General features: G+C 36.7%; 1 protein-coding gene across 4 annotated transcripts in view; it reads left to right on the top strand.

Annotated features, from left to right (window-relative positions):
* The window catches only part of KLHL24 (kelch like family member 24), a 41,348-nt gene that overhangs the window by 5,239 nt on the left and 11,158 nt on the right, over positions 1-24,951 (top strand). For 3 of the 4 annotated variants that reach the window (XM_037154839.2, XM_037154837.2, XM_053657661.1), the window contains exons 3-7: positions 1,062-1,124; positions 6,488-7,468; positions 19,530-19,714; positions 20,356-20,474; positions 24,244-24,432. In XM_037154839.2, the coding sequence (XP_037010734.1) occupies positions 6,549-7,468; positions 19,530-19,714; positions 20,356-20,474; positions 24,244-24,432 (1,413 nt within the window). In that variant the 5' untranslated portion in view covers positions 1,062-1,124; positions 6,488-6,548. Of the gene's footprint in view, positions 1-1,061; positions 1,125-5,775; positions 5,841-6,487; positions 7,469-19,529; positions 19,715-20,355; positions 20,475-24,243; positions 24,433-24,951 lie in introns of all 4 variants that reach the window. The other variant, XM_053657662.1, reaches the window with a different exon arrangement.

The following is a 24,951-nucleotide window of genomic DNA, read 5'->3' as shown; positions in this document are numbered from 1 at the left end:
ATTCCTGTGTTGGCTCAGAAACTTATTGCCCATTGGGAAGAAGCACTAAGCTAGCATTTACAGCCCCCTGATTTGACCAAGTTGAAATGTTAAAGGAACACGAACGGTAGAGACTGAGCTCTCTCTACAAGTAAAGAAACACACAAGATAATATTCACCTCACAATGATCATGTAATCAGGGTTTAGAGATGTGTGTTTATAAATATCTGTAGAAAAAAATCAGTAGTCCATAACTTGAACTTCAGAATTTATTAGTTTTATTTATAGATGTGTGGGCCAGAAATGAGAACCATTTTGTGTTTAAGTTCTATTGCTATTCTGTGCACAGTATAAGGTGCTAGACTTTTCTCTTAAGTATTCCTCTCCTTCCCTCCTATCAAAAAAAAACCCAAGTTATTCTGAATTAGTTGGTTTTTATAGGTATTACATCTTTATAAGTTTCAACAAAGCAGAAAATGCATTTATATATTAAAAGATTAAAAATAATTATTTGATAAGCTTTGAGGTTCTCTGTGGATAATCTAGATAATTATAGATTAAAAATGAAAAATTTTTCCTGAATTACCAAAATACTTGAGTTTTTTTAAGTTGATTCCATGGTTGTATGGTACATAATGACTAAACTGTTTGCTTTTGGTGATATGGTAGACCAACTCAGAATTGTATAATGGCTTCAAACTCAGATGTTATATCAATTACCAGACATTCTTCAAATATCCGGTACAGACTTATCACAGGATATATGTTTTTCTCATCTCAATGCTACCATTTAGCATGCTGTTGATGTAGTTACTCATGCTTCACTCAAGAAACCTTACTGCAGGATATAATTGTCAAATGAAGTTGATAAATAATGAAACTAATTTGTACGTAAAAATATAAAATTATTTGCTTTAAGAATTGTTATTCAGTAATGCTTTTCTATGCAAAAGTAAACTTGCAGTTGGAAACTGAAATCTACTAAAAACATATTTCAACATATTAGTACAATAAATAATACCAACTATACATGAAGTAAATTGTATCTGATTTATATGTTGCTGTTCTCCATTTATTTTAGGTGTGGAAACTAAAACGACACAGATATTTTTACTGAGGCTTTGATCAAGCAAATGCAAAAAAGGTATATTTATATTTAGGAATTATCTAAACATTGTTATTTGAGAATTTAAACCATTTTACTTTCTTTAACCAGGGGTCATGTAGGTCAATCAGAGTCATTGGGAATAATTCTGCCTTCAAGATCATAATGGAAGGCATTGTCACTGACCGTCATTTTCATTACCGAATAAAGTATTTACCCACTCCTTTCTACTCCTTCCTGGGAATCTCAGTCCCCCTTCAATATTTTTCTTCAGTCTTGGAGACACTAAAATAAGTTGTCTCCATTCATTTTTCTGGGACATAAATCAAAAACATGTAACTTTAAATCCACCTAACAATCAGAAACTAGGTCTACAACACTTACAAATTCTGTTAAGAAAAGTTCTTTCAAATGATAGTGTAGCTCCAAGAATAAAGCTCCTGAAGAAGTAAGGGAGGAAAAGAGAGTTACTAGCTTTTCTAGACAAATCTTGTGGCTTTGGCAGTCAGTCATTGACATGACAATCTGATCACCCTTGCATCCACTAACTTATCTAGAGAGAACTTTCAGTAATTATATTTCCTTGGAAGAAACATTTTCCTCTTGTTTTGTCCAGAGATGCCTACTTAGTTGCTTACTTTTTCCATTAATATTAAAATACTTGATTTTATAAAATGGGAAAACAAAGGCTAATCGATTACATCGGGAGGTCCAAAAGATTAAAATGTATCTCATAATTTTAAGACCCTCCTGTGCAAATCATTTACCTACTCTGTCATCAATAGATAGAATTTATATAGGGGTGACCCAAAAGTTTGTATAGTTCTTTTGTGAAATAAAAGACATGTTTTTCATTTTCACCAATACCTTTATTGATTGGGATCTTTTGCATATGTTGGCTCTCTCCCGTGCGGTGCAACATTGATTGTTCTCAGTTAATGTCTCAGTGTGATCGCTTCTCTACCCAGCTGTGGAGCATCACCCAGCAGGAAACTTCACAAACCACTTTTGCCATGTTTGATCAGTCGCAGCACCTTCTCCATATACTGCACGGATCTTTCTTTGCATTCCAGTTCATTTTTTCTTTCTTGAAATAATAAAGCATAAATGTGCCAAAAATGTTCTTATTTTCTTCCATCTTCAATATTAAAATGGCTACATGAAAATTCACCAATTTTAGTTTTTTTTAATGCACACTGATATGACAGCTGTCACAGTATAATCTTAACAAAATTGTTTTGAATGAAGTTAAAGACAAATAAGTGCTACTAGAGCCATCTTATGGGGGAAAAAACAAATGAATTTTTGGCCAACCCAATATTAAATATTTCATACTTTGTGGAGACTGGTTAATGGGAGAGTTCTCAGAAAGTCCAGACAAAGTAAGGATGTCCTAAAGGCCAAGCCAAAGCTGCTTGGAAGGAAACAGCCCAGATCCAGGAGATAATCTGTCTCTCTTACAAATAAAGCAGTAAACAAGTATCTTGTTGCTGTTGAATACTTTATAATAGCAGATGATTTTATAGTTGTTCTAATCCAGTGGAAGACCTCTTGTAGGTCAATAATTAAGGAACCAGCTATGAAAATAAGGGGTTTTTCTTTTTTTTCCTCCTGTTTGTTTTTTTTTAAGAGTACATTTATTAAAGCCGAGGACAATGAAACAAGACAGGGCTCAGGACAGAAAAAGCAACAAGACAGAGCCTAGGCGGGGTGCCTTGGCATTCTAAAAATGTTATAGGAAAGAAGTGAGCCAAAGCGGACTGCTGTCAGCTCACTAGAGAGTAGGAGGGAATGGAGCCTTAGGGACAGGTTCAGGGGTTTAGCCTGGGACGAGCTGCTGCTGCTGCCCATTGCTCCCCTGGTTACAAGTCTCAGTGGGGTCCCCTAGACTTTAGGAGATGTACACCTGTGGGGGAAGGGAAAGGCATGGACGTGCTCCCCCTGAGAAAGAGAACTCAAGTGTTTTTTGGGTCATTTTAGTATATTTTATTGATTATGCTATTACAGTTGTCCCATTTCCCCCCTTTCATTCACCTCCACCCTGCATACCCCCTCCCACCCACATTCCCCCCCCCTTTAGTTCATGTCCATGTGTCATAAGTTCTTTGGCTTCTATATTTCCTATACTATTCTTACCATCCCCCTGTCTATTTTCTACCTCCCATCTATGCCACTTATTCTCTGTACCTTTTCCCCCTCTCTCCTCTCCCACTCCCTGTTGCTAACCCTCCATGTGATCTGCATTTCTGTGGTTCTGTTCCTGTTCTAGTTGTTTGCTTAGTTTGTTTTTGTTTTAGTGTGGTTGTTAATAATTGTGAGTTTGCTGTCTTTTTACTGTTCATACTTTTTATTTTCTTTTTCTTAGATAAGTCCCTGTAACATTTCGTATAAGGGCTTGGTGATGATGAACTCCTTTAACTTGACCTTATCTGAGAAGCACTTTATCTGCCCTTCTGTTCTAAATGAAAGCCTTGCTGGATAGAGCAATCTTGGATGTAGGTCCTTGCCTTTCATGACTTGGAATACTTCTTTCCAGCCCCTTCTTGCCTGTAAGGTCTCTTGAGAAATCAGACGACAGTCTCATGGGAACTCCCTTGTAGGTTACTGTCCCCTTATCTCTTGCTGCTTCTAGAATTCTCTCTTTCATTCTAATCTTGGCTAATGTAATTATGATATGCCTTGGTGTGTTCCTTCTTGGTCCAACTTCTTTGGGACTCTCTGAGTTTCCTGCACTTCCTGGAAGTCTATTTCCTTTGCCAAATTGGAGAAGTTCTCCTTTAATATTTGATCAAATAACTTTTCCATTGTTGCTCTTCTTTCCCTTCTGGTACCCCTATAATTCGGATATTGGAATGTTTAAAGATGTCCTGGAGGTTGCTGAGCCTCTCCTCATTTTTTTTGAATTCTCATTTCTTCATTCTTTTCTGTTTGGTTGTTTCTTTCTTCCTTCTGATCCAGTCCATTGATTTGAGTCCCAGTTTTCTTCCCAACACTATTATTTCCCTGTGCATTTTGCTTCATTTCACTTAGTGTAGCCTTCATTTTTTCATCTAATTTGCGACTAAAATCAACCAATTCTGTGAGCATCCTGATCACCAGTGCTTTGAACTGTGCATCTGATAGGCTGGCTATTTCTTAGTCTCTTAGATGTATTGGCTCTGGGGCTTTCATCTGTTCTGTTTGATCCCCCCCCCTTTTTTTGTTGTCTTCTTGTGCCTGTTACGTAGTGAGGGGTGGAGCCTTAGGTGTTCACCAGGGCCGGGCAACTCAGTTACTGGGTCGTGGTACTGTATGTGGGAGCGGGGTCAGAGAGGGAACAATGGCACTTGTTCTGCTCTCTCTCGGATTTCAGTCCCTTCTGCCACTTCCCACAAGCAAACTGGGCCCTTCCAGTGCTGGTGGTTCCTGGGTGGGCGGGCTTGTGTATGTTCTAAGACCCTGTGGGTCTCTCCAGTGAACTCTCCTGCGAGGCTGGGAGTCTCTCCCTGCACCTCAACCTCATAAGTGTTTTCAATGGGTGCTTTTAGGCTTTATTTCCTGGTTCTGGGGCCCTGGGTTGCACGGTCTGTCTCGATCCCCAGTTTCGCCTGATTTATCTGTGTGCAAATGTGGAACTGCCTGGTCAGCCAGCCGCCTTGCGCCCTCACTGGGTCTGCTTATTGCCACCCTGCACCCTGGGTCTGGCAGTCACCACTCTTTGCTGCCAAAACCCTTCTCCACTGGCCACCAACCCCGCCCTCCTTACCGGTCTAGATGAATGGTTGTCGGACTTCCGTACAGTTCAATTCTCTGTCAGTTCTGGTTGTTTTTTTGTTTCTAAATTTTTTGTTGTCTTTAATTTTGGTTGTGCAAGGAGGCACAGTGTGTCTACCTACACCTCCATCTTGGCCAGAAGTCCTTGAGAACTCAAGTTTTAATCAGCCTCACATTAACACTTAACTCACTCAATATGCTACCCCCCAGTTTTATGAGGTACAGTTAAGACACCAGATGACAAATACCAGACGCAGTAAGATAATTGAATACAGAACAGAGTATCTTTTCATGTATGTAAGTAAACTTGTCCCTTTTATCCAAAAGGGCGGTTCTATTATAAGTAATGTGCAGTGAACATAGGGTTGCACATGTCTTTTCAAATTAGTCTTTTGTATTTCTTCAGATAAATACCCAAAAGTGGAATTTCTGGGTCGTGTAATAGTTCTGTTTTAAGTTTTTTGAGGAGCTACCATACTGTTTTCCATGTTAGGCCTTCTTCATGCCACCATAGTTAGGCCTGGATCTCTGACTGTTGACATATTTCAGGAAGAAGCTGGGTCCTGTAGAAGTGACTGTGATGGGAGTCTGAGGGCATGGGAATAGATGAGAGTGACTGTGGGTGCTCTTAAGCCAGTTAGAAATACATTTTGGATCATATATAAACTTAAGGAGATGTGGAAAAGTGAGTAGAAGAACTTCTCATAAATCAAAATTTAAGAGAATCGATAGCTATACCTCAGTGCCTCTATCCATTAGTTACCTATTCATAGTCACTTGTGAAGGAGACTTAAAAACAAATTACTACCTATTCAGAGTGAAAATTTAGGAGAAAATAGAGAAAAACAAAATAAATAAAGCCCTTAATATTTTGGCATATGTGCCTCCTTTTTCCTATCCCTAGATGCACTGACACATACATTTTCTGTTTCCTTAGCATACATTTTATGATCTGCTCTTCACATACTATCTGCTTAATACTTCCCTGTGTCGTTAAATAGTGTAAGTAATTTTTAATGGCTGCATAGACTTTGTTCTGTCCTTAAGATGTACTTTTGTTTAACTAATCCCCTCTCATAAGGCATTTAGGTGGTTTTAAGTCTTTTTTGCTAAAATAGCATTGAGCATCTCTATAGATAAATCTTTCTACATACCCTGATTATTTCCCTGGAACTTCTAGAGAGGGACTTGCTGATCAAACAATATACATATTTTTAAAGCCCATTGATAGATAAGCGGTAACTGAATTCCTCTCTAGCATCACTATATTAAGATAATATACACTTATATTCGTGCTCTGAACATAGATCCTGTGTCTTACAAAGTTCTGACTTATCTGTACAGTCTGGACGGAACACAGCTGTGTAAAAGGGGAGACAAGGTTATTAGCAGTTCGCAGAGCACGTGGTATCCTTTCAGCTGGGGCGCTTAAGGAGTACTATTGCAAATTACCTATAAGGTTCTGATTGTGCAAAAGCAATTTTTATTTATCAATTTTATTAAAATGAAATGTTGCTCTATACCCTACATGAAATATATTATGCAGTTTTGTTGTACTGTTAATATCAAAATGAAATTATGTAATTTGAATTCTAAATTTTTTTACTCATTTGAATGTTTTCACTTTTTTTTTTTTTTTTTACTTTTAGCCACATCAGTAAGATCCCTAACAGTCATTTCTCAGCAATTATATAGTCAACTGATGTAACAATGGTCCTAATATTGGGGCGAAGACTAAACAGAGAGGATCTCGGGGTGCGTGATTCCCCAGCAACGAAGCGGAAAGTTTTTGAAATGGACCCAAAATCTCTGACAGGCCATGAGTTTTTTGACTTCTCTTCAGGATCATCCCATGCTGAAAATATACTCCAAATATTTAATGAATTCCGAGACAGCCGCTTATTCACAGATGTTATCATTTGTGTGGAAGGAAAAGAATTTCCTTGCCATAGAGCTGTTCTCTCTGCCTGTAGTAGCTACTTCAGAGCTATGTTTTGTAACGACCACAGAGAAAGCCGAGAAATGCTGGTTGAAATCAATGGTATTTTAGCTGAAGCTATGGAGTGTTTTTTGCAGTATGTTTATACTGGAAAGGTGAAGATCACTACAGAAAATGTGCAATATCTCTTTGAAACATCAAGCCTCTTTCAGATCAGTGTCCTCCGTGATGCATGTGCCAAGTTCTTGGAGGAGCAACTTGATCCTTGTAATTGCTTAGGAATCCAGCGCTTTGCTGATACCCATTCACTCAAAACACTCTTCACTAAATGCAAGAATTTTGCATTACAGACTTTTGAGGATGTGTCCCAACATGAAGAATTTCTTGAGCTTGACAAAGATGAACTTATTGACTATATTTGTAGTGACGAACTTGCTATTAGTAAAGAGGAGATGGTTTTTGAAGCTGTCATGCGTTGGGTCTACCATGCAGTTGATCTCAGGAGACCACTATTACATGAGCTCCTGACACATGTGAGACTCCCTCTGTTGCATCCCAACTACTTTGTTCAAACAGTTGAGGTGGACCAATTGATCCAGAATTCTCCGGAGTGTTACCAGTTGTTGCATGAAGCAAGACGGTACCACATACTTGGGAATGAAATGATGTCCCCAAGGACTAGACCCCGAAGGTAAGAAGACTTTAAAAATTACCTACAATATGATTAACAAAAGTTTTTGTTTTTTAAGTATTTTTAAACACCTGAAGGTAATTTCAGTGTAGTCCTTTATATGTATTGTCTACACGATGATTTATACAATTTAAGATTTATTTTAGATTATGTAAATCATTAGAATGTCTCTCTCAGTGAAGACTAGATTCAACAATAGCATCCCTTATTATTGTTCTGAGCTATCAGAGGTTGTTGCAAAAGGTATTTGTAACTGTGTACGTCTCAACATACTTCTACTAATTTCCCATAACCGCCATAGGGTCCCAAAACATTCCACTTTTCTTTTCAGAGGCTCTTTGGATATGAAGGAGCTAAAAACCTTAGTAGACTCTCACAGACAGCATGAAATACAGAAGTGTCAAGTAATGTACATCAGATGTGAAATCCAAGCTTCAGATCTTTTCTCATTGCCACAGTTACTATATTTAATGTCAGTCTCAGAAAAATTTTTTCAGGTTATAAAATTATATAGAATTTGGAAAATTTATGTTAACAGGATAGGAATACAATTAAAGTATGTCCTGTTATTTAGTGGCTTCTTACAGTTGGTTATTTCTGTAAAACACCTATAGATTTTTAAGTCATAAACTATAAAAAAATAATCCCCAGGCCTTAATAATAGAAGGAATAATATTATACAGTGAGCCCTCCATATCCGTGAGTAAGTAACTCAACCTCAGATCGAAAATATTTGGGGGTGAGAAAATTCCAGAAAGCTCCAAAGAGCAAAACTTAAATTTGCCACACTCCGAGCACTATAGCAAATCCACAAGAATGAAGTGACATGTTGTGGCATGTTGAAGGCATACACTGTTGTGGACTGTGTGCAAGTGTAGATTATATACAAATACAACAACATTTTATATAAGGGACTTGAGTGTCCATGGATTTTGCTATCCATGGGGGTCCTGGAACTGCTCCCACAGGAATATCCACATGTATGTTACTGTGAATAAGCAAGGAATGTCTATTGTGGGAAATACGACAGTAATGACTCTTTTTAATAACTCTTCTAACAAAGCTAAGGTTTGGGGGGGGTGTTGTTTTTTTTAAGATTTTATTTATTTGTCTTTAGAGGAGAAGGGAAGGAGAGAGGGAGAGAAACATCAATGTATGGTTGCCTCTAGTGCATCCCCTGTAGGGAACTGGCCTGCAACCCAGGCGTGTGCCCCGACTGGGAATTGAACTGTGATCCTTTGATTCACAGGCCCATGCTCAATCCACTGAGCTACGCCAGCCAGGGCAAGGTTGGGTTTTTTAATTATGGTAATAAAACACATAAAATTCACCTTCATATTTAAGTGTACAATTCAGTATTATTAAAGATATTTACATTGTGCCCTGGCCAGGTAGCTCAGCTGCTTGGAGCATCATCCAGTACACCAAAAGGTTGCGGGTTTGATCCCTGATGGGGGTGGGGGGGTCGCAGACACATATGGGAGGCAACAAATTGATCTCTCTCCCCTTCTCTTCCTCTCTCCCCCCTTCCCACCTTCCTTCCTCCCCCCCCCGTCCCCCTCCCCTCCTTCCTTTCTAAAATCAAGAAACATATCCTCTGGTAAAGACTTAAAAAAGAAAATACATATGTATATTCCCATTGTTGTGAAACTAGTGTTTATTTTTATTTCTCTATACCATCTACACCTTTCCTATGCATTTACTATAGTGTAGCTCTCAAATCATATTTTTTGCTTTGATATTTTATTTATTTATTTTTATTTTACTTTTAAATTACAGTTTACATTCAATATTATTTTGTACTTTTCAGGTATACAGCATAGTGGTTGGATAATCATATACTTTACCAAGTGTTCCTTCCGCCCCCCATGTTTCCAGCGCCCACCCGACGCCACACATAGTTACTACAGTATTACTGACTGTATTCCCTGTGCTGTGCTTTACATCTCGTGACTGTTCTGTAGTTCTTAACCCCTTCACCTCTTCCATTCAGTCCTCAAGTTCCCCTTCCCTCTGGCAGCTATGAGTCTATTTGAATTTTGTTTGTCAAAACACATTTTTAACTTTGATTTTGATTATTATTATTTTGGAATGTGATTAAAATTCAGCATATTATAAGATAGCATGTATAAAGTCTGTGACTACATGTTTGGGTATAGCAAAATTTAATCTGTTCCCTTGTATGTAAAATGAAAATGGTGATAAATGATACTTGCTTTACAGATTTTGTCATTAAAACTGTTAAATGTAGCTGTGGCTGGCATAGCTCAGTGGATTGACCATGAGCCTGTGAACCAAAGGATCTCAGTTCAATCCCCAGTCAGGGCACATGCCTGTGTTGCAGGCCAGTTCCCAGCAGGGGATGCACGAGAGGCAACCATACATTGATGTTCCTCTCCCTCTTTCCTTCCCTTCCCTTCTAAAGATAAATAAATAAAATCTAAAAAAAAAAACTGTTAAATGTAGTAATTCTTAAGGTATTCAGCAGAGAAAGTACTTAAAAACCATTAGCTCTTATTATTTCTGTAGTGTTAGTGTAGGTCTGACCATTTTAAGAAAACTCCCAGTACCTGACAGTCTGAACTTTTTATAAATTAGAGGCAATATAGGGTAACTATTATTACAAAAAATTAATATTTCTTATATTATGGTTAGAGGAAATCTTTTTCTTTGAAGTCAGCTGACTTACATCAATTGTATCTCAGTAAAACTGGAAAAAATCAGCTGATGTTAATTTTAAAAAGTGTATTATAGAAAATGTAAATATTTTACTCTTAGTCATTTAACACAGGACAAAAAACAGTTTTATTCTATAAATGTACGATTTTTTTAAATGTACTGTTCTTCTTTTTAAAGGACTGTTAAGAAACTTGGGCTGAGCTTAAGCATGTGGATGGACCAAGGTTCTCAAATATATTAAGAAAACTGAACAGCTTTGGGGCTGTTCCACAACTTCTGGGTACACAGTAACCCTCCAAGGAAAATCACCCATTTTTCTGAACGGGAGTCCCCTTGTAGCAGAAGAAAGTTTGGGGGCCAAATAGGGCTAATAATACCTGTCCTGCATATCTCATTGGATTAGAATACAGACCAAGGAATATATGTTGCAAAATCAAAATACTGTCATTTATTATTAATATTATTTAAATGTCATTTTTATCAGGTCACTTATAAAAATGTGACCTAAATGAAATCACATTGCAACATAGGGTTAATTAGGTTAGATAATAAATACTTTTTATTCACTTAACTATTCAATTTACAAAAGTTTTCTTCCAATTTTTAAGGGAACTTATCCATTTTATACAGTGAAACACATCTATACATAAGATTGCCGTATCACCTTTATTTAGGAGCCATATAGGAAAAAAAGAAATTATAGTTATATTTAGTTTACAGATAATTATAAATGTAATAGCAGATATTTATTTTATGTAGGCATTAAGTGAGGAATATTAAGAGGAGTATTTTATTTTATAATTCTGCAGTCAACTTCTATCCCTTAATTATTATTATTATAATTCTGTCTTCCACTTATTTGTTACTGCATGTTAGTACCAATCACTAGGAATTTAATTATCTGAACAATGTGTATTATTCATACAGGTTCTCATCTTTCTGAGAAACTCCAGAAAGGGAGTGGTGTCTCCGCTTCTTCAACTGCAGTTCACTCCTCTGACTTCTGCTCCCGTCACCCTACAGAAACTCCTCTCAATCAGGCCATCACTGCTTGTCATTGTTAGATACTTCTTTGCAGTCTTCATCCAGCTTGGTCTCCCTTCAGGATTTGACATTATTGATTGCTTTAATCCCTCTTGGAACTCCTCCTATAGCCTGTGGATACCGTTTTCCTCATGGTTATCTTATGTCTCTAACCACTCTTTTTCAGTTTGATGGTTCTATATCTAGTCTTGGAAATGGTGCTAGTCCCTTTGGTCCATGTCTCTCTGTCTCGCTTTGTACACTTCCCTAGGCAATCTCATCTGTTCTTATGCTACCATGCATGCTATTGACTATCAGACCTCTTCTCTCCGGCCCAGACTTTTTCTTCATTCAATCATCCATTCATGCAGACAGTGTTTCTTTCTTTTTTTTTTAATTATATATTTGTATTTTTTACTTGGTGCATTGTTAAAAAATAACATAGGCAAAATAACATCACACTTGAAGTTAATAATTCTTTAATATTATCTAATACCCAATTCATATTAATACTTCCCCCAACTGTTCTCTCATGAAACTGGGTCCAGTCTAGGACCACTGCTGCATTTGGTTATTTCCATGAAGTTGCTTTCTTTTTGGTGATTCTCTCTTGTGACAGGCAAGTCGTCCAGAACAATATTCCACTTTCATGTTAGTTTCATTGCTTCCTTGTGGTGTCACTGCTCTATTTAGTTACTGTATTTTACCATTTATAATGCACACCCACGTTTTTGGCCCAAACTTTCAGGAAAATATCTTTCATTTTAATTTTTTAATTCAATTTTTTGTTTATTTACATTTAGAAAAAACCAACTATTGTATTACAGGGTACATATGGGTACATATCCATATTTTGCATATGGATATTGTTATTGCTTTCTAGAGTTATGCTTTTAACACATAAGCATAAATAAAGGAATTTAAAACACTAAATACAGAATTATTACCACCCATATATAATGCGCATCCTTATTTTTCCCTCAAAAAATTGGGCAAAAAAGTGCATGTTATACATGGCAAAATACAGTTTGTTTCTGGAAACTGGAAGTTGGCTCTACAAGCTTCAGCTTAATGGAAACCAGTTAAATATTTTTGACTGGAGTTCACCCTTAGGTAATGTATCATATTAGAAGACACAGGATATATGATTGTCTTACCTTTCTGGATGCAGTTACCTCCAGATTAGGGCGATAACAGTTTACACCACCGCACAGTTAGGTGACACTCCACGTCAGCCAGTAGTTCTTTGTATTTATCTCGTGTCAGGTGCCCTCCAGAGCTCAGCCCATGCTGGATAGTCTTACCTGTATACAAGGCCGGGAGCCCCCAAATAGGAATTCTCTTCTGGAGGGCCGGCCCCTTGTAATACCGGCTTCCCCTGCTAGGTGAGCGTTCTAGGAGCCCATCTGTATGGATGCACCGGCTGGTGTGGTGAGCGGCTGTGTTTGGCTTCAGTGAGGTTTTTTTTAAGATTTTCAGAGTGTTTGCCCTCATGATGGGTTATTTACAAGCGTACCTGCCCACACCCCACTGAATGTTTAGCAGTTTTTCTCAGGATGGAAAAAGATGTCAAGGGGAAACCTTTTGCAAGTGTGGAAGAGGTGAAACAAAAAAAACTGGCAAAAGCACTAAAAGGCATCAAAATCAACAAGTTCAAAAACTTTCGAACAGTGGGGAAAAAATATCTCAATAGGTGTATTGCATCCAATGGAGAGTACTTTGAAGGTGACTAAAGTTTATAAACCTTTAAGAAAAAATGCACAGTATTTTAGAAATAAATTACGGGGGTTTGGGGGGGGTCCCTCCTCATATACCCATGTGCCTCCTAAATGACAGAAAGCCCAAAAGTGCACCCAAGAGCATGAAAGTCTCGATGATCTGCTCTGCCAGTTGTACTGCACGAAGAGAAAACAGCGGAGACCAATCACAGAAGGAACAAAGCTTAGGAGCAATTGATTATATTTATTAATATATATTATGCAACTTTAAATCTCTGCACCAACACATCATATTATTTTGAATAAACATCAAGTGTAAGCATCATGATGTGTTCAGAGTACTGGCTTCAGAAACTGACAGGCCTGGATTAGAGTCTGGCTCTCTACACAGCTGTCAGCTCCATGACTCTGGGCAAGGCGCTTGAACTGTACTATGTATCCATCAGTTTTCTCATCTGTAAAATGAGCATACTACTACCTACCTCCTTAAGATTGTTGTGAGGATTGGAGACAGTTTATGAAAGAATACATAACCTAGCATTTAACACAAAAATGCATAATAAAAATTTTTGCAAAAAATTGTCACTGGTTTTATGGAGAAAATAAAAATACACTTTAAAATTTCACTATACTTTAGGAAATGTGATTTGAGAGACAGAAATGCTTGCTATCAAGTGGTTCATTTTAAGCATAAGTTCATTATGTAAAGAAAAAAATCAATGCTCTTTGTCATATTCCATTGAAAAATAGCTAAGATTTAATAAGCTACTACTACCTCTTGCCTAATAATCAGTTACCATATAATGAGTATAGGAGTATGACTGCCATAGTGAGAACAAGGTTCAAGTTCCTATTAGAAACCAGTTGAGAAAACTAAGGTAGAGGTTTTGGGGTTGTGATTTTTTTTTAAAGAAATAGTGTTTTCATTGGAACAGACATAGACACAGAGAACAAACTCATGGTTGCCAGAAAGGAGGAAGCTGGGGGACTGGGTAAAAAAGGCAAAGGGATTAAGTACATATTAGCAATTATAAAATAGCCACGGGGATGTAAAGTACAGCATAGGGAATACAGTAAATAATACTGTAATAACTATGTATGGTGCCAGATGGGTACTAGGAAATACTAGGGGGAAACATTTTGTAAAGTATATGCTTATCTAACCACTATGTTGTACACCTGAAATTAATACAAAGTAATATTAAATACTAAAGAAGAAATAATGTTTTAGGATTAATAAATACCTTCATTCCTTATTTTATAGGTGATAAAACTGAGGCACAATTAAGTGAACCAACTTGCTCTTGTCACAAAGTTACTTAGTGACAGAGCCAAGGCTAAAATTTTTTGTTCTGAATTTTTGTTCTAGTCCCTACTATATTACGGGATTCATGGTTTCATATTTTATACATATTAATTCATTGTTATTTTGAATTCAGATATTTTTACATAAAAGTATATATTGTAATTCTCCCTTTGCCAGACCTTAGGTATATTAGTTTTCCCCAAACGATACCTGTTACCAGATTTTTTAACTCTTTTTAGAAATATTCTTTGCATAGAGCCCTTGCTGGGTGGCTCAGTTGGTTGGAGCATCATCTGTCACACAAAAAGTGTGCAGAATGAATCTCTGGATATGGGAGGCAACAGATGGATGTCTCTCGCTCACATTTTTCTCTTTCTCTCCTCACCCCCCCAAAAAAAATCAATGAACATATATCCTCAGGTGAGGATTTAAAAATATATATATTTTGCACATAGAAGTAGCATCTGTGTTTGTGCATCTGAGCACACACCTCCCCACTTTTGTTTATGTGGGTAGTGTACTACAGTTTTGCACCTTGTTTTATCACTTCAAAGTATCTTAGAGATTGTTCTACATTACTACATAAAAGACTTTCACTTTTTTGTTATGGATATTTTCAAATTCATTTTTTAAAACTGCATACAGTTTTAATTTATGAATTAAATTTATGAATATCATATGAATTCATTTATGAATATCATAATTTATTTGATTCATCTCTTAATGATGGACATTTAGGTTTGTTTCTAGATTTTTGCCATTGAAAAGAATGTTCAGTAGATATTCTTGTGCATTTGTCTGTATACACTGGTAATTTTTAACTTGAATTACTAAAAGTGGAATTGCTTAGTCATAGGGTATGTGCATATTTAATTTTGGTGGATACTGTATAAAATTGTCTTCCAAGCTATACTTTAACCAAAAATGTGGAAGTGTCTTATTTCTTCACTCCTTTGCCAACATATTATATTATTGGTTTTTGTAAATCTTTACTACTCTGGGAAGTGAAAACCATCTCTCATAATTCTAATTTACATTTCTTTTTAACTGTCGATGATTGAGCATCTTTTCCGAAATCCATTGAGTCTAATGTATCAAATTTCTGATTAGGAGGAATTTAATCTAGTTTACCAGTTGAAGCATAAAAGGTTACACATTGGCCTGGCACATTGTCTTGTAGAAAAAACCTAAGGGCAAAACTCAACAGGGCCTCAGAGAAACCTGGAATGGGCTACTGAAAAACCACCAGAAACCAATCTGTGACCTCTGTGTCCTCTCGCCGTGTCCACATTGCTCTGACTGAACGTGGCCACTCACAGGTTTTAGGTTTCTATATACAAGTACAGTCGCTCAATCTCTCCCCCTCTTGTGGAGAGAGAATCTCTGTTTAAGCCAGACAGCATTCTCTGGACAGGTAGCCTATGCCATGGAAGCAGGATCAGGTAGCAAAAATGTGATGACTGAGTCTAGTCGCATATTAGGTTGAGTGGAAGACCCAGTGGCTATTAATAGTGAAGTGTGATTTTTTTCCTTTGTTGTTTCTTAACTTGGGGAAAAGAGGAGGAGAATAATTTATTTTCATTGGAACAACTTTAGAGAATGAGATAAGCAAAAAATATCACCCATGTTCCTATTTCCAGAAGGTAACACTGTAACATTTGGCTTTGTTCTTCCCTTTATTCTCTCTGAATTTGATATTAATACTATTATTTTACAGAGTTACAATCCATTTCATAGTCTGCTTTTAGCATTCAATATGTGATCAACATATTTCTGTGACATGATATCTACAGTATACCATAACCATTCCCCCACATTGGGCTCTTCCTGATTTTTTTACCATTAAGTGAAATGAACATTTTTGTGACTATTTAAGCCCATCTGTAATTAGTTCCTAATAAGTTCTTAGATAAATGCTGATTTTTAAAAGTAAACATTTTTATTCTTTTGATCAGTACAACCGTTTCATTATTTCCCATGTGAACAACTATAAATCTACTTTTTACCCATCCTGTATTTATTTGCAATAAAAAAATGGAACCGTCAAACAGACTAGATATGTTAAATCAACCTGTTCAGCATATTCTCTCACTATAGGCAAGTCACCACATGGGAAGCCAAGGTTTTCCAAGGCTGTTTGGCAAGCATGGAATACAAAGGGAGTTAGATGTTTAGGAGAGGAATCCTGGGGCCTAGGATAGCCAGAGGAAGTCTCATCCAACATGAAAATATTCTTACCAAAGAACCAATAATGTTCAATTTAGCTAAGATTAAGATCCTCTTTTCCTTAGGCCAGCAATTTTCAAGCTGTGTGCCACAAGAATCTTTGAAACACACAATACCCATTTAACCAGGGGTGCTGATGTCTTCTCCCTTATATTGTCAAAAAATGACAACAGCCAATACAACAATAGCTATCCTATGTGAATTAATCAAAATTATACCTTTTTTTGGTCAGACAGGAAAAAATACACTTTTTGGTGTGCTACAGAATTTTAGTAATTAATATGTGCCATGAGATGAAAAAGGTTGGAAATTGCTGCCTTGGACAGTAAGTTGAATGGGCACAGGAAATGTTTGCCTCCTGATTATTACTTTCATTCATTCATTCATTCATTCATTTACCTTATTACTTCTAGGTCTGACCAATCCCCTCTTTTGATATAAAGGGGGGAAGTATAAATTAATACGTTGTGTTTAGTAGCTGTCATGTCCTACAGATTTAAGAGCCATTCGGTCTCTTTAGGGCTTAAAGCCTCTTATCTCTATTTTAGTCCATTATTTTTGTTTTGATGACTTGGTTTTCAGGTATTTTTGAGTCTTAGAATGTTTGATCAGCTATATCACTAACATCTCTCCCTTCACCCTTCCAACTTCCCACTATATGGAAACAGACTACCTTTCCTAGTTTGTTTTTTTAATATATTGTTACTCTTCCCATTAGCCAGGATCACCTTCCGACCACCTTTTGTTGATGAAAGTTAGTTTGGCAGTTCACCTGTTTCTGGTGTGTTTGGCATTAATTATATGTGGGTTTGTTATTTTGGCCAGTAAGTCCTTTATTTCACCTTTTGAGATTCCTAACTGAACCTGGTAGTACACATTTTGTTGTTTTGTTTTAGAACATCCTGTGGATTTATAATTATTTTACTTTTCACATAAATTAAAGAATGTGAACTTTTAATTTGACCTTTTTAAATTTATGATGGAAGATGATGATTTAAAAAAAAATTTCCATTATAAAAAAGGATAATTTGGTTGTCATACTTTCCTAAGAATAAAGAGTTAGAATTAGTATTAAAGCAACAAATATTTGTTATTTCGTCATAGCAGAAAATCAATTTCACTTGAAAGGATCAGTAAAATAAAGTAACATTCATGCTAAACATAGATTTATGACTATCCAGAATTTTATTAACCCTCTACTAGCATTTTGACTGCCTTTTTGCTCTAGTGGCCATTATTAGCTGGAGTAACTTATTTTCTTTATGGCAATCAGTGCAGCCTACGTATTTTTCCAAGATCCAGAAATAAACATAACTTTTATTGGCTTAACAGTCTCTAATGAGAAGACCATACTGGTCTCTAACTAATTAAGTTAAAAGCCTCTTGGCTGTGAGTAGGCCCTTCAGTACAGGTAAAACTACTACCAGTTTGCTGATCTTTTCAGATAAATACAAATTCCAGTAGACACTGAAACAATTCCATGTTTAGTAGCACTAGACGTTTTAGCCAGTAGCTTTTTGTAGTGTTTTCTCGTTCCAAGGTACAAAAATGAGACTATATGTTTATTGGGCTAAGAAGTCTTGAAAAAGACAAGCGAATTCAAGCAAAAGGAAAGTAGTAAAACAAGTAAAATGTTATAAGGAAAGTATAAAACAAAAATTCTATAATGTATCATAATTACATTGATTACATTAAAACAGAAGTGATTGAACCCCAGGGATAGTATTTAGCAATTTTGTTTTGCTCAGTCAATAAATAGGACTTTAGGGAATACCACAGGGATTTCTCTTAGAGATATTTTAAGTATGATTTTAGGAAATGATACTTTCATAAAAAGAAGGATGAGTCAGTAGTTACACTACTAAGTGGCACTATCTTCTTTTTCATTTGGAATTATTTGGAAAATAGTAGACATTATTGATATTTGAGGCCTTCTAATAATGTTTTACTGTATATTAGGTTAGGGTTATATAACTTGTTAGGTTCCTGAAACTAATTTTTATTGTATCTGTGGAGAAAATTCTTCTCTACAATATTATATTTCTGATATTATAATTGAAAAAGTATGCTTGGCATGGAGTAAGTGAATGATTTAGTTAGTTGGGTAGAACATAACCGCTCTATTAAAGTGGCATGTCAATATTGCCAAGTTTGGTTTTTCCTAGTGCACTTGTGAGACATCACGCTGACTAAAACTACATACCAGTGTTCTGACGTGGTGTTTTCCCCTCCACACTTAAGTAAGCAAAGAGAGATTGTTAGCATTGTTCTTTGTGAGACTCCACCTTGCTTTATTTTTAACATTTTTTGTTATAAGCTTTGTTAACATTTTTAGTGACTGCCCAACATTTTGAGTTGGATTACCTGAATTTACTTTACCTTAAAATTTTATTTTAAAAATAATTTCTATACATATGCAGTTATGCATTGCTTAACTGTATTATTCTGAGAGGATATATTCTGAGAAATGCTTCTTTAGCTGATTGCATAGGTGTGCAGGCATCTGCACAAACCTAGGGGGCGTAGCCCACCGCGCACCTGTGCTGTCTGGCACAGCTGATTGCTCCCAGGCTGTAAGCCTCCACAGCCTGTCACTGTACGAAACAATGTGAGATGAAACCAAACCCTAGAGAAAACGCTGCAGTCGAGGGACATGATAGACAAACTATATGACACTGCTGCTGGTGTGCGGACTGTTTGACAGCAAAACCTTTTTCTCTCTCCCACTCTCCCTCCCTCCCTCTCCCCCTCCCTCCTTCCATTCCTCTCTCTCTAAAAATAAATGTTTTTAAATTTACAAAAAATTACTACCAGAGTTCCAATTGAGTTAGGTAGAATCTTTGGACTGCTTAACAATTTTTAAAGCAAAACTCAAAGGTAAAAATACTCAGGAATTTTCTGTGGAAAAACATGACAGCACTAAATCCCTTGTAAATGTTCTCAAAGTAGTAATTGGTAGACTGTATCATTTGACACATGCATTAGAGAATAAATGGTTTATAATACTGCCCCACTTTCTTTATGATAATAGTATTGTTTTTAGGGTCTTAATAGGATCTTGAATATATTTTAATTTATTATTTATTCATTCTTATAATAATTGTTTTAGGTCAACTGGCTTTTCAGAGGTGATAGTGGTCGTTGGAGGCTGTGAGCGGGTTGGAGGGTTTAATCTTCCCTACACCGAGTGCTACGATCCTGTGACAGGAGAATGGAAGTCTTTGGCTAAGCTTCCAGAGTTTACCAAATCGGAGTATGCAGTCTGTGCTCTAAGGAATGACATTCTTGTTTCAGGTAAATAAAGAATTATTATAGTAGCTGCTTTTAATTTGAACATAGTTTCTCTGTTTTAAATGATCATAGTGTCTCAAAAGAAAACAATGAAATTGGATATGCCCACTTTAGGGAAATCAGTTTATACAACAAATAAAACCAAGAATGACTTTTTGCTATAACTTCCATATCTATGATCTAAAGTCTCTTAATTGGTTAAGTAACCGTACCAGCTTCACAGATTACTTTATTACTACATATTGAATAATATAACAACACATACTTTATTTTGTAAAATGGTATGCTTTTTAAAAAATGGGTGAATAAAAAAATATTTTTAAAATAATTCTGTTGTTTGGGTGCTCCTGACGACTGACTCCTAAATTAACGATCTATATGCATTTGTAAAATTCATAGTCTGCATTTTACTTTTTGAGGCCTGTAATCATCATTTCTCAAAAAACCAGTTGGCAGAGTTTAAATGTGTTCTGTAGAACTCTTTCCCTTAAGCTTTAAGAGGGTCTTTGTTTCATTTATTATGCTGAATTCTCAAATTTTTGGACTGGGTAAATAATCCCATGTTTTGATTATCTATGCCTTGGTATAGCTCCCTTGGTGACATTTGCATATATTATGGTATGTGCGTTGTTCTGCATTTAAAGGTGGAAGAATCAATGGCCGTGATGTCTGGATTTATAATTCACAGTTAAATATTTGGATCAGAGTTGCTTCTCTCAATAAAGGCAGATGGCGTCACAAAATGGCTGTGCTCCTTGGTAAAGTAAGAGAAACCACTTTTTATTACTATTGCTAGTACATTTTCAAAATAAATACCACAGCTGAGTCCTTCGTTCACTCACCCTCTGGGTCTTTTGGATTCGAATTGTACTTCCTTCCATTTCTAACCTCAGTAGATAAACTGAAGACATAAACAATTTGACACTGTACTTTTGAATGGATATTTTGTTCTCCCGATTTGGAATTCGTGGCAGTGCAGCACATTTCTCTTTTCATGCACCACTGGAGTCTAAATGCCTAAGAAGCATTGGAAAATAAAGGCGTTACACCGAGTACAAAAACAGGCCAATGTCTAATCCAAGCAGTCTTTTTCCTTTTACTGACTTTGGCAGTCAGGCAGAGATATATTTATCTAGAGCGATGTTATTTTATGTTTTTTTATTCCTACAAGTAGGGACAAAACAAATTTAAAATAAGTGTTAAGATAAACTCACTAATATTTTAAGGAAAACTTGTTATTGACGGCAGCTAATAAATATTATAAAAATACGTAATTTGGTTCTAAACCATTTGCTGTTTTAGGAACTTGAGAATCACTCGTGGACTAGTGGTTTCCAAACTTTTGAAAAGTGACTACACCTTTCTTTTTAAAGTTAAATTTAATATAAAAACGCATTCCACAAAACACATTAAAAAATACAGCAGTTATACCAAGAGCCAACTTGGGCGGGCTCTTCAGCTTTCGCCTGCCTCCATCTCCGTCAGCTCCTCGAAAGCCACCTCAAGTTAATGAGCAGGCTACGTAGAAGCAGCATACTTGCTTGCCCACATATTTTTGGCTTGTCCCTTAGCACCCCTTTCTGAGAAGATTGCTACCTCTTCATTCCTCCTGTGTAGATATTTTAGAGCTACCAGTGAGGAAACAGAACTGCTCTAATCCGAGACAGTAGTGGTGCCGCAGCCCGTCCTCCTCGGCCTCCCATCCCCACAGAGGCCTCTTGAAATGCCTCTACTGTAGAATGCGAGAGCTTCTCGAAGAACAGTTGGACACTACTGTTAATTTCTAAGGATTTTTTAAAATTCCTCAGGATATTGATCTAGTGTGCGCTGCTGCTGTCAACAAGGTCAATGAAATAATGAGGACCTTGAGATAGATATAATGGAAATAAAATATTAATAGAACATTTTCTAAAACCACTGATTTGGCAGCACCCACTTTATTATGTATAGTTTTGGTAGCTATGCCTCAAGAATAACAAAATATTATTAAAAAGGGATGACTAAAATAAGGAATCAGAAAGAAATGAGGTCTGACTAAAATTATTTTAATTATTTAGTCTGGACATACAAAGGTAATGAAAATGATTATGTCTCAGATACTGTATATGGATTGGTGAGCACAGATTTATTGGACAAATACCAGTATACCTGACTTGAAGGTACCCAAAACTTGGAATCACTGAGGCAAGACATAAAAGGAATCTCCTACATTACATAGCAAGTACTCGATCCATGGAAACCATTATTCTAAAAATTACAATATAGGCTGAATTCAAACCTATAAAATTATTTAAATTTATAAAAATGCTGTCTGTAAAAGAACCCTAGGTTTGGAATATAGAATCTTAGCGCATGAAGAAACCTTAGGGAATACTTACCGTAACTTTTTCAATTCATAATGAAACTGAATCCAGAGAGATCAAGTCACTGCCCAAGGTTATACAGGAAGTGATAAAGCAGGGGCAAAACCTCATATTTTATTAAGATAGAGGCCTTTTTAAAAAAATTTTATTTAATTATTGTTCAAGTACAGTTTTCTGTCTTTTGCTCCCCACCTCCCTCCCATTTCTACCCCCCTTAGCTGTTGTCCATGTGTCCTTTATACTAGTTCCTGTAAGTCCTTCCCCTTTTTCCCCTGAAATTCCCTCCCCTTTCCCCTCTGGTCACTGTCCCCTTGTTCTCTATTTCAGTGTCTGTGTTTTTATTTTGCTTGCTTGTTTGTTTTGTTGTTTAGCTTCCTGTTAAAGGTGAGATCATATGAAGACAGAGGCCTTTTATCTTGATGCTTACTGCACTTTTTAAAAAGATTTTATTTTATTTATTTTTAGACAGGGGAAGGGAGGAAGAGAGGGAGAGAAACATCAATATGTGGTTGCCTCTTGTGCACCCTCTACTGGGGACCTGGCCTGCAACCCAGGCATGTGCCCTGACTGGGAATTGAACCAGTAACCCTTTGCAGGCCCAGCACTCAATCCACTGAGCCACACCAGCCAGGGCCATATATTTTTAATTAATGCATGTAGGGGAAATTAAGACTTAGTCTCACATAGTATAGATAAACTGCCCAAGGTATTTACATTGCCGGTGTCCCATAGTACTTCAAAGTCTATGTCCTGATTGCTCCATTGTACTACAGTTTCCAAATCCCTTCTAACTGCACAGCCTTGACTAAGTCACTTAACCTCTCTGAGCTTCATGGTGTTAGGAAAACAAACGCACCAACAGATCATTTTAACATAATGTGAGAAAAGCAAGATAGAAATGGCGTTGGCTGCTGTGGAAATTTGGAAGAAAATAAAAAGATAAATTATGGACAGACTTTGAAAAATAACATTTGGCCTTTATTCTTAGGCATTTATTGTTGAGCTATTAAAAGGAGTTGATGAGGTGTTTTAGTAAAATTAATCTGTGGTTTGGAAACCAAGAGATTAATTGTAAGATAAGAAATGACATGGACCCTGACCGAGGATAGTGGCAACGGGAAACAAAAGGAAGGGACAGATGGTAGCAGTACTGTGAAAAAAGACTTAGTGGGTCTTAATAGTTAGTCAGATGTGAAGGGAAGGGTCAGTGCTAACTGTCCTTTAGAAGAACTGCGGATTTCGATCCTTTCCCTTATTCTACTTCCCAGCCCAGCCCATTTGCGTGTGTGATCTCAGAGCTGGCCAGGCCAACTTGGGACAGGGAGCACATCGCTCCCTTCCCCTCAGCCTAGTGCTGCCCTCACTCCCCTTCCATGCGTATGATTAAAGAGTTTTGTTTTTTTAATAAAAATAAGAACTATGATTGTTACACTGGACAGCTCCTTTAATTGTCTTGTATGTTTGGTGATGTTTAATGGACTATTCTGCATATAAGTCATTTGATAAATGGCTTGTTGATTAGATTAGATCACCTAGCTTATAAAGATACTGATTTGCCCTATCTTCCTCATATTTGTAAAAAGAAAATGTACGTGAAAGCCCTTTGAAATATATAGTATGGAGTTCATTATGTGCCAGGTACTTTTCTAGGCACTTGTGGAGACTAAAATGAAGAATAAGATAGGCATTACCTCTAAAGATCTCAGTCTAGTAATCCATATCTAATATTTTAGTTTTATAACTTTATTTATTGTAATGTAATATTTTCATCATTCGTGAGTGTGAGTGTTCAAGCTAAATTATGTAATTCTCAGCTCAAGCAGTATGTCCCTAAGGAGGTGAAGATTTGTCTTGAGGGAGTAAAAAGATACACAGTTTCATATATGAAGCACAGTTATACAGTATAGTACATAAACAAATATACAAGTATCTGTGGTATTAAAATGTCATAAGAGGGGGCTATTATGAAAAAAAAGTCTACAAATACTCCTTTTGGTGGTGGTAAGAGGGTGATAATCTTTTAAAAGTTTCCAAAGCTGAGCTAAATATATTGTATTTACAGTTATCAAGAGCTTTTTAAAGGGGAGAGGTTACTTCATTCTTTAGCCAACTAGTTCAAAATTTAGGTTTCTGATGATTAAGATTGTTTTCTGTGTATTTTATATGTAGGTGTATGTTGTTGGAGGCTATGATGGGCAGAACAGACTTAGCAGCGTCGAATGTTATGATTCCTTTTCAAATCGATGGACTGAAGTTGCTCCCCTTAAGGAGGCAGTGAGTTCTCCCGCTGTGACTAGCTGTGTGGGCAAATTGTTTGTGATTGGTGGAGGACCTGATGATAATACCTGTTCCGATAAGGTAAGCCCTGTTCCCTTACAGAAGTTGCCGATGACATATCCAAGAACAGCAATACAACAGGCTTATCAGTGAGGTGCAAGGTCCCTTAGTGTGACGGGCCTTTTAAAAATTGGTACTTCATACTTCCTTTTAACCTGAGCATATGCATCTAACGATTTGCCCTAAAAAGCACAATCCTATATTTTTTAAATGAAAGTCATCTCAATGTTGAGTTCTTTTTTTGACATAATAACTTTTCTTTATTTATTTGCTTTCTTGTTGCCTTTTTTTTATTGTTCAAGTACAGTTGTCTCCATTTTCTTGCCACCACTCCACCACCTCACCCACCCCAACCTCCCACCCTCAATGGTACCCCCTTTGGCTTTGTCCATGGGTACTTCAGGTTCCTTGACGACCCTTCCCCTTCTTCCCCCCCCAACTGCCCTACCCTGAGATCTTGTACTAAATAAACTGTTTCAAACCTTTTACTGCTGTAGTCAACAGAATTGAAAAGTTATTCACACAAAACACAGTTAGGAA

The sequence above is a fragment of the Artibeus jamaicensis genome, unplaced genomic scaffold (assembly GCF_021234435.1).
Source record: "Artibeus jamaicensis isolate MK-2021 breed Jamaican fruit bat unplaced genomic scaffold, CSHL_Jam_final scaffold_474, whole genome shotgun sequence".
Classification (NCBI taxonomy): domain Eukaryota; kingdom Metazoa; phylum Chordata; class Mammalia; order Chiroptera; family Phyllostomidae; genus Artibeus; species Artibeus jamaicensis.
This window is presented reverse-complemented; position numbering and strand designations above follow the sequence as displayed.